General features: G+C 40.2%; 1 protein-coding gene across 1 annotated transcript; it reads left to right on the top strand.

Annotated features, from left to right (window-relative positions):
• Positions 1–81: 81 nt before the first annotated feature.
• On the top strand, positions 82–9007 carry LOC141935934 (kinesin-like protein KIF20B). The gene is made up of 6 exons (XM_074852618.1): positions 82–96; positions 348–509; positions 4049–4252; positions 5100–5159; positions 7277–7423; positions 8890–9007. The coding sequence occupies exons 1-4, from the start codon at positions 82–84 to the stop codon at positions 5112–5114; spliced, it is 396 nt and encodes a 131-aa protein (XP_074708719.1). The 3' UTR covers positions 5115–5159; positions 7277–7423; positions 8890–9007.
• The last annotated feature ends 1958 nt before the right edge of the window (positions 9008–10965 follow it).

Raw genomic sequence — 10965 nt, 5'->3', positions numbered from 1 at the left:
TCATTTGGTTGCGATTTGATTGGACTGGAAATCTGAAACAACTATCACATCTGCTGCCTTTTGCACAGAACCAAGAACTTCATGAACAAACGGGAGGTGAACTTTTATAACCCTACATAAGTAGAGTAAAATAAAAAATGTTGCATGACATCTTCCCAGGCTGTTGTATGACCTTTCTTGACTTGAGGCCGCTCATACATGAAGTTGTTGGCTTTTTGTTGGACAGCTGGCTGTTTGACCTGCAATTCTAAAACTGATGCTACTGAGTAACTGTAACGATGCTCATGCACATGTTAACTTCTTTTGCCAGTCCTGCAGTTTGTGGCAAGTTTTGCTGTGTTTATTAGGGTGAGGAAACTGATACAGAAGAACTAAGAAAACAGCTGGCTGAGAAAGATGACTTTATAAAGGAATTGAAACAAGGCGTTACCCATAAAAGTCTTCAGTCTTTGGCAGAAGTACCTTTACCTGAAGGACAAGATAGAACAGATCAGTCTGTAAACAACGAGGTATGTTTGTTATATTTATAGAAAGTATGTACTAATGATATGTTGTTAGTAACATCTTTGTTTTGTTGTTTTCTCAGTATATATTTCATCAACATGGGGAATCTCCCAAAAGTTACTTTCTGTAGTTCTTCGTACTTTAACTATATCATTAATTCTGAGTTCTTGTTCCTTCTTCTCTCTCCCTCTTTCAAGTTCCCTCTCAGAAAAAGAAGTACTTTAGTTAAGAGAATACCACCTCTCTATACACTATAAAACTTCTGTACCTGAGGGAAAAACTAGTTAACTAATCCAGGTTCTAGAGATTTGAAGACATAATATTTGTGGTGTCACCTCTGTTTGGTTATGTCAGTGCTAAGGGGATTTCAGCTCAGACAACTTTCCTGATACCACCTATAGTGTGGTAGTAGAGATGGTTCTGTAATTAGAGCTGCCAGCCCGTATGGGGTTCACAAGAACAGAACGGTATCTTGCATCTTACTTAAAAGCAAAACAATATTTGAAGTTTACACAAAGAAAAGATCGACTTTGCATATTTCCTGAACAAAAATTGAAAGCCTTGCACCTGTACTGAGCCTTCTGATTCTGACCAAATCCCTGTGTGCTACGTGAGCAGTATTCAGTGAGGTGGTTTTCCTGTTAAACTGAATTAATGCTCCATGACTCCATTGCTAACTAGTAATGAAGAGAGCTGAACATGGATTTCCTAGCAGACCCTCCCCTGGCTGCTAGAAGATGCGATTCTCCTCTTGTGGCAGAACTGGACTGAATGATGAAATGCATCTCTTCATCTCTCTCCTGTCTACTGCCAAATAAGACTGGCCAGTTTCTTGCTCCTTCGTCAGTTCAGCTGGTGCCGTATAGATAAAGCTTGTGATGTATGAGGGAGTAGAGAGGAGCTCTCAGAATGGTTATTGCTTTATACAGCTTTGTAATGGCAGCTAAGAGAGCACCATAAAATTAGTTATTTTTGCTATAAAATTAGTTACAGAGAAGAATTGTTGTGAACAGTTGGTGCTGAAGTATTTACCTCAAGCCAGTAGCCACAGTACTTGATGTTATGAATAAGGAGAGGCTACTACCAGGATTATCATGTGATAAACTGTTATGGTGTGAAGTGAATGGGGTAGAGTTTTGGGGGGAAGTCAGATAATTCTCAGGAAAGAGAGTGGAGATAAAGCAGAAAATCTAAGGTGATCAAGATGATGTGTGTCTCCTGCCTTGTGAGGAGAGGCTAAGAAGCTGGCACTGTGATTAGGAGAGGTTAAGGCCACCAGAGGGTTGTGGGGCTGAGGTTTACAAAATCATGGCTGCGATGGGTAGACAGAAGGCAGAACTGTCCTTGCTAAAATCCTGCAAGAACTGGGCAGCGCTTCATGAAACTAATAGGAGATAATTTTAAGACAGTTAAAATAACATATTCCTATATGAAGCAGTTAGTAATCTTCTGGAGGTGGTGGAAACAGGTACTGTCAGCAGGGATTAGAAAAATTTTGTAGCAGAAATCCATAAATACATTTTTAAATGGCTACTCTGAGGGTTAGGCAGTGGTGTAGACTCTGACAATTGTAATGCGACAGCTGAGAATGCTGGGAGAGTATGGAGAGGACAGATGACAAGGGGACCAGGATCACCATGTTATCCTTAAATAGCATCTCCCTTTGCCACTCTTGGGGCAGAATATTGAACTAGACAGACTGTTGGTGAGACCCAGCAGGGCACGTCTCATGATGGCATCGTGAGTAGAGGTTACTGCCTTCAGCTTGTGTTGTCTCTCAGCCCAGGTGTTCATTAGCTGTCTGCACTTGAGCTTTTACATTGTAGCTTTAGAAAAATCAAAGTATTTTGAGGTTTACAGTTCAGCATAATCTCTTCTCATTCTAAATATTTACAGTTTATAGAAAAACAAAGCAGGACTAATCCTATACTTGGACAAAGTATTCCAGTTAGATATGATGAAGTTAAAGGGAATTATTCATTATCTCAGTGTCCTGGCAGTGCCTCTTCAGTAAGTGAGGTTGGTACAAAACTGAAATTTAAAAATTTTATGCAGTTGTATGGGTCTTGCTAAATGCAGAATAGGGAAGAAAATGTATCCTGCTGTCTGAACAATTCTAAAGTTTTATTCTGCAAATACCTTCCTTGGTGATCAGATCACCTGATTTTAGTGGCTTTTGGTAGAAATAAAAGATGTGTAACATAATCACGTGAATAGCTATATCTGACTTCAGCTGCATGCTCTTGAAATCCTACCTCTCACCAATGCTTATGGAGTGGCTGATTATTAGATAAGTCACTTGAAAAAAATATAGAAACCCTTTTAAATGGATGAGCAATAGCAGGGCAGATTGGATTTGCTTTCTTCCACTGCAGGATTCTTGCGTGTAGCTGTGTTAGCTAACGACAATAGCCATTCCCACGTAAATTTTTGATGGCTAACTCTCATGAAGCAGCAGTTACAAAGAAAAATGTTTGTGTTAGCCAACTCCATTCTTGGGAATGCAGTGGTGCTCGTATCCCCACTCAGAGTCCCAGCAGAGCCTGTTGCAGAATGTGACTATCTCTGGGCTTTCCATGAGCTTTGATCATTTTCCTTTCTGAGAGGAGGAAGGTGCCCTTCGAGAAGCCACAGCAGCTGCTCTGTTTGGGACCCCACCAGCAGCAGTAGTAGCAGCCACCTGCAGTTTCTAACCACCAAGAACCCCAAAAGCCTATATTTCAGGTTTCATTCAAACAGCTGCTGAATCCATTCCTGTATGCTAGCCAGCAGCTGAACTGCTGCCACAGAGATGCAGGAGCTGGGAGGACCACAGCTCTCACTTGCTGGTTTTGCTAAGAAAAACAGGTTGGGTGGATGGTGGAAGGTGAGTGCTGCTGAGGAAGAAGAATTGTGCAAACTGACTTTTCCATCCCCCCTCCCTGTGCAGTCCGTGCGGTTTGGCTGTGAGCAGGTACGAGACAAGGTTTTCAGCTGTGGGCAGGGGCTGCCTTAATGCCTGCTCTTCCTCCAGAGATCAGGTGGTGCTGTAGAAGTCTCTCACAGGTTGAATTTGGCTTGTAGCTTGCTAGTTGGACCTTGTTACTTACACAGCTTCTCTGGTGTAGAAGGGGAAGGGAGAGTTCCTTAAAGATAGGCTAGAGAAAGGTTATACTTTTCCCTCAAAAGCTCCCACTACTGCCTAGCTCCTAAGGAGCAGCAGAGTTCAGATGAAAGTCAGGTCAATTCTACTGCTGCTGCTTGTGAAAACTGTGACTGTCTCTGCCCTTGAGCAAAATGACTTGGAAACAAAGTATCGGGCTGAGTTCAAGTTCTGTGATTGTGGATAGAAAGGTGAACTTTTTTAAAAGTAACAAAGATGTAGAAAGTAAGGGTTAAACTCTGCTATGGTTGAAGTAGATTCCTTCAATTAGAAGTGTTCTGAAAGTGAACAGCTGGGAAATGGAATGCTTACTTTGCAATCCATTGGGGAAAGAGATGTATTATGGGTTTTTAACTCAGTTATTTTAAAACTTGTGTTCTTAAAATTTCCATGTATTTGCAGGAGCATTCAGAAATTGTCCTTGACTCTTCAGAAGTGTCCACAGAAAATGGAAATACTGGTCGGTTCCCAAAACCAGAGATGGAAATTCAGTTCACACCTCTGCAACCCAGTAAGATGGAGGTGAAGCACCAGGGCAGCACCTTACCAGTTACAGTTAAAGTGCTCAAGCCAAGAAAGAAAAGGACGAGTGAAGAGAGGGATGAGGTACGACCTAGACCAACTGACAAAATGTGTTGTGCAGTTTTTCAATTTATTACTCTGATCATTTGTTAAAATCCTATCCTTTTGATTCTCACTGAGATCCTAAGGATACATAGAGAGAATATTTAAACCTCTCCCCCCCCATGCCCCGCCCCCTGCCCAGTGGTGGATCTCTGGCCTATGTTGAATAAAGTCATAGATTTCAGTTTATCCAGACTCTGGACACTCGTCCCTGGTACGTGCTTCCTCTTTACCTTTTACATTTCTCTCTCCTTGCTCTTACTCTTTGCTTCTGTCTCTGGCTGTGATCTGCAGGATTACAGACCAGTTCACTAGAACTGCTTCTTTTGGTTTAAGCAACCACTGGTATCAATTATAATCTCTTCTAATAGGCAGTTACAAGTTAAGCCCCTGGGCTTAATCATTGCATTTCAGAGTCTCAAGACCACTTCCTTTGACTTTTTGTCCAGTCTGTGTTTTCTTTGATCTTTTTGTACTCAGAGGGAATATACAGAACTAATTGCACAAGCACCTGAACCTCCCTGTTTTCTGCAGACCTTAATTCCTCTTTCATTCCTTCAGCTGTGCTAGGATATATGCACCAGCCTTCCTAGTGTGCTGGGGTGTTTACGTGCGAGACTAAGGCTTCACAACAGTTCAGGGTGGTAAAAATCTTCTCTGCTCCTCCTCGAACTGCACATTTCCTTCCTCTGCCTTTTACCAGCACTAGCACGAACACAGCTATCTCCAAGACACTTACAAAGGCTCTGAAACCCCGACCCCTCATGGTGGTGGTACTTACATACTTGTAATCCTACTTGTGGGGCTTATGAATCTCTGCCCTTCTCAGGACTTCTGCAGCTGACGGGGGGGTATAAGGGAGATGACCTGTGGATCATCTGCACAAGTGGTAAGTGATGCTTTGAGTGAGTTTGTCTCAGCCGGGGAGTGAAGTGTCTGATGCTTTTCTAGCATTCTCCTTCAAGGGTTCTCAAGTGATGGTTTTTTAATCTCTTAGTAAAATCATTAATGGAAATGGTCACGTCAGTGATTAGTGTTCAACAGTACTTCAATAAACTCATTTTGTTAAACTTGGATTGCAAAAGTAGCTGTTAAAAGCTGTGTGAGTTAATTCATCTGGAATTGAACACTTCATTCTGGAATAACGTCCAGAGTTGGTTTAAACTTCCTATGCCTTGAACCAATTTTCTTTGAGAGTAGTATTCTCTTAAGCTGCTGGAAAAGTCAGTGTAAAAATAGTCATCCTTCTGCAGGCACTGAGAAATACTGATCCTTATCTACAGATGGATATATTTCATCTAACGTAGTCACCCATGGTTTGAGAAGACTGTTTTACCGATCCATTTACAAATCCTCTCACGGTGTAGATGTTCATACCCCGATGGGATAACATTTAGCCAAGTAATTTTTCAATAACATGGAACTAATTTTAAAAGTATCTTATTGCTGTTTTATTCACCTCAATGTTACTCTTAAATATTTATCTTCATGTTACATGTGCCAAACAGAAATAGATTATAAAATGATTCAGTAACTTCAAGTGTTAAAGTCTGCTGAAGACACAATTTTTTTAAATTTCCTAAAACTGAAAAAAATCTGTAGTGCTAAAATAACCGCATACTGCTCGTGTCAATTTTTAAAAACATAAACCAAAACCAAACCTTTTGCAGAGACTCCCTTCTAATTAAAGAACAAAATCCTCTTTCCATGTTCTGATGCTGTTATCAGTTGGCATGGCTGTTGGTTATCTGAGCTCTTGGCACCACTCCACAAGATAGAAGCTGTCATTACAAGACAGCTTAGCAACGGCACTGGGCTACCAACCTGTCACCGTAAATCTGAATTTACACTTAGATCTATTAATTTCAGTTTGTGTGTTGGCTTGTCAAATCTCTTAAAGACAAAAGTATAGGAAATAATGGAGAGAAGAAAATAGTGAATGTCAGAACGGTTTGACTACAGGCATTTCTAGTTCCCTTCCACAGGTTTGTTCAGCATTTCATGCACATTTGAAGAGTTACCTCTCTCCAGCAGTAGTCAGTGCCTCCCTGCTGTTAGTCCTAGCACTTAAACAGTGGCTGCTTCTCTCATACAGATAACTGTTGTTCTTTCCAGAAGAATCCTAGTTAAAATTTGTCATATTTATTTTCTTAGGATGTTGTGAAAAGTGAGAACAAGAAAATGCAACACCTGCTATGACTAATTCACCTTCTACAAGCAACAAGAAAAGAGTTTGGTTTTGTTGAATTTTGAAGTTAGTTTCTCCTTTCACAAGTCCACCTTTTCTGTCAAGGTGGGCTTGTGAGAGGAGCAAACCTTCCTATGCAGCAGTATCTTATCCTTACCTGTGCATTTTAATAGGATTCTTAAACACGTACGTTGTCTTCCTACTAAACTTCTAAGCTAACCCAGGAGAGTCAGTCTGTGTTTGCCCAGAACGTGTACTGGCTGCAGCGTACAGGGATTTCCAGGGAAGGATGTTCTGTGCCGAGTAGTTATGAAGACTAGTTTGAACATACTCGTAGCATATGTGACGTTATAGGCAATTCCTTTTGAAGTAAAACTAAGGTTTGTGTCATCTGTGTGCATGACAATTATAAAAATACGGTTTTAGGCCTTAGTAGTAACCTGGGCAGGCTCAAAGGGTGGACAGAAGATTTATTTTCACCATCAGTTTCCCTCTGTTTTATAACTAGAACAGCTGGTCTAATGAAATACTCTAAAACTTTGAATCTACTTTTTTTTTAAAGAAACTATTTGTTTCCTGTATTACTTGTGCCCTTGAATGTATTCTGTGAAACTCTGACAATTATTTCTCTTTTGGGTATAAAATAAGGTTGTCTGCATTGCTTGCTGTGGCAGTATCATTAGTGTAATGAACAGAGGTATCAGTAGCAAAGCTCAAAATGTCAGCTTGAAAATAACATTGAAGTCAAATAAAATGGAGTTAAACTTGAAGATAAGTCAATTTTTCAACTTCAACAATGATCTTGTATTTCTGTACAGGTGTCTTCTACACAGTTGTTTAGAAAAGAATACCCCTTAAGAAAGCAAGGATCTACTTCAAGGAAAATTTGGCTAAAAAGAAAGATGGAACACTACAAAAAATTGGGGATTTTTTCCAAAGTTCCTCTATTACTATTCACTCTAAAGGTTTGTACAGAATAAATAAGGCTTATTCCATGTTATCTGGGTATTGTAGAATAGCTTTTTTCTACTGTAATCTGTTAATGTATGTGCTGTTAAAGGCCACGCCTGCTGCATCCAGTTGTTCTTTCATTTATGAAGCAATGGAGTCTGAGCTGGGGCCTGCTCTGCTGAATCTTGCAGAGTGGAAGAGGCCGACTGGATTACAAGGACCACGTGGTTCTAGAGTTTAGGTTAAGTGTGAAAGGTAAGCCAGGTAGAGCGGAAGGATGCAGTGTGGAGTATGTGCGGATAAATTGATCCTAAAAGCAACGTTAAGCTCAAAATGTCTGAGTTACTTTGTTCTTGCTTACAGTAAAACAGTTAAAGGCAATTTCAGGAACTTGACCTGCTGATCTGAAAAAATCAAGAGTTGAATTCAAACCCAGATCTTACCTTGTTCCATAAGCAATCCCTCCCCCGCCTCCTGCTTTGTTTCTGTGGAAATTGTGTTAATGTTTTTTGAAGTATGTATGTGGGAGAGGAAGATTAGTTCTACCGAGTCTGAAAGCCGGTATCTCCTGAAAATATGTGGAAGACTTCAATAAACTGGCTCTGAAGCAATTAATGGATTTCATTAAGTTTAAGCATAGCCTTGGGAAAATTAACTGCTAGGACTTTCCATTGAAGAATATGTTTTTATTCTTTCCTACAGTAAGACATGATTTCTGAGTTACTGGGGTTTTTTTTACAAAAAGATTAAAATTAGCAGAGGGCCCAAGGAGTCACCAGTGTTAAATTCTAAAAGACACTACTATGTGGCTGGTTAAACCAAGGTCAGTCCCTCTTCAACATGGACAGTTAAAATTAAGATAGTGGGATTTTTAAAATTTCCCGCATGTGTCAGAGTGGTTCCACGAGGACAACATGTCATTATCAATGGAAGCCGAATTCAGACTAATCAAAATTTCACCCTGAAAATACTTAACTTGAGCAAATGAGGTCTAATTTGTAACCTTTATTACTGTGTCCTGTGTTTTTTCCCTCTTTTGCATAACTGAGTATTGTTTGGGATCTCTTCTTTCCTTCTAGCTCATAAGATGCACACACTCATCTCTTCACAGAGCTGGTACTAGTTTGATAAAACTGTACAAGTACATAGAGAAAACTGACTCAGCCTTGTGCTTCTGTCAGTACAAAGAAGTTAAGCCTGGTTTTCAATTCCTGTTGTATTTAACATCCAGTGAAATCTGAATCCCAATTGATTTTTTTGGTGCTATTTAAATGTGTCCTTTAAGCTTTTGCGTTTGAAGCTATAGAAAACTGTTTCCGGACATAGGAGACTGTGGTAGTCAAAAACACACCACTTCTGAATTTTTATGTTTCAATTTCAGACTACATCTGTTTCATTTTGAAAGTGGTTTTAATAAACCTTTTTCATTAATTTTGAGGCTCATAAACCAATAAGATTTACGATAAAATTTTTCCTGTAGCAAAGCAGCTGATGGCAGCAATAAGCTCTCCCAAGTCTGCAGAACCAGAAAGTGCCAAAGGAAAGGAGCTCGAGCCAGAACGAGCTCAGGGAAAGCTGTGTTCAACGGACAGTTCCTGCCCTCTAGATGTCCCTGATTGTTCGGTAAGTGATTGCGGGTTAGTGTTCTGTCCGCTGTAATCTAGTTCTGTAATCTTGGCTTAAAATAAACTATCGGGGGGACAGAACAAACCCGATCGAGTCAAATTGCAGAAGAGGTTTGAAAGTACTGACTTATGTCTTGATTCTACCTGACCATTCCTTTTGGTCTTTCCTTCCCGATGCGTTACTTTAATTGTCTCTGTTTTCTCTCCTCTCTTCTCTGCGGGTGACTGCTGACTTGCTGTATCACCCTGACAGCAGTCACGGAGATGCTTCACATTTGGAGTCTTGGATACCTCAGCTGTGCTGTGTGGAGTATGACTTTTTCCTCTAGTACAGCAGTTGAGTCTTAATTTGTTTTTCCGGTAGTTGGTGTTCGTTTAAGAGTAGCATGAAGGGATAACAGAAATAGAGACCGTGAAGGAATCCGTAGATTTGGAATAGCCTGACTGAAACACTGAAGAGAAAGGTCTGCGTGTACAATGGACTTGGCAGGGCAAGTGAGCACCTGAGGTAATTTCCGATTCCTTTTCTGCCCAGCTGCTATTAGGGTTACTTTAGGATTTGGATACACCCATGCTTTTCAAAGCACAGTTTCAGTAGCCTTCTGGGTGTGCTTCAATTGCGTTGCCCTGTCTAAGCCAGCCTATAGGGAGTCTTATAGGCCAGGGCTTGATGGACTGTTTCTGAAATCCAGCTTTGTGGTTTTGTCAGTAACTGAAGTGCTGAGCGTGCTCTGGCTGTTAGAAGTACATCTCTTCATTCTGTCCAGTCCTTCTTCATTCGCTCTGGTGAGTGTTTGCCCCTACTGAGTTGTTCTGTGGACTTTTCTGTAAACGGTGTGAACAGATGCAGCAGTAACCAAAATGCTGTCCACAGGAGGCTGAAGGAAATGACAGGAATGCAGGGCCAAAGAAGCTAAGGAGCTTGGAAGTGGAAGGGAAAGTTAAAGACTGAATCCTGGGAAAGTCAGAAAGCTAAAGAAATTTAAGCTAAAAATATGTTTTCTGAACACTTCCTGTTTCACAAAATGAGTACTAGAGATAAGGAGTGAGAGCTGCTTTCAGATCACTGTTTTCTTTGGACTTTGATATTTGTTTCAGCAAAAAATGGGATTTTGTATGTTCCCAGTATTTGTTGCTTATTAGGATGCACTAAAATGGTGTCTCTGTTCTGGAGACCTCTGACTAAAAGACAACAGCCAACATTCATTCTGAAAACAGCTTCTGGGAAAAACCATGTTACTGGTTACGAGGGTCTAGAAGTGCATGTCATTTGGCCCTGAAGAAATGCTGAGTAACTCTTGAAATACCATCTTTTTCAGGTCTTTATAGAAAAAAAGAGAAGTGATCAGCTAATCGTCATGTGACAACTACGCTCAAAACCAGTGAAATAATCTTGCAAAAGCATGTTTGTGTTTTCTAGTTAAGGCGTATTTACAGTGTGTTATTTCAGGTGATTGTATATAGGAAGTAATAGGTACTTAGCCATGCTCCAAAGTCTTTTTTTTTTTTTTTAGGAATGGTGTCTCTGGAAGTGTTCATAATTTATCCGTTGTGCAGTAAGAACTATGCCTGTGTGGTATGGTTTAAGTTGTTTTTTTCAGCTGGCCAGTATACCTTCCATAACTTTTAATGAAAACAAATGAGTATGCAATAAATTCTGTGAAGTGACAAAAAAAGGAATTGGCACTATGAGGAGAAATACGATGTTTTTCATCACCTGCGTGGTTTTAACTGTCTTCTATTTACTCCTCTAAAGTAATTTATAAGCACAATATTCTCTCTTTGGGGATTATAATATCCATAAATAATTACAATCTGCTCTTCAAGTGACCCACTCCCAGACACTGGACAGTTTATTCCAACCATCCAGTTCTGCTCAACTAGAACAGCTGTACGTAGTAAGGTTTCAGCTTATAATCAGTGACTGAGTA

This window comes from Strix uralensis, chromosome 30 (assembly GCF_047716275.1).
Source record: "Strix uralensis isolate ZFMK-TIS-50842 chromosome 30, bStrUra1, whole genome shotgun sequence".
Lineage (NCBI taxonomy): Eukaryota > Metazoa > Chordata > Aves > Strigiformes > Strigidae > Strix > Strix uralensis.
The sequence above is the reverse complement of the archived record's forward strand: the minus strand, read 5'-3'. Positions and strand labels throughout refer to the sequence as shown.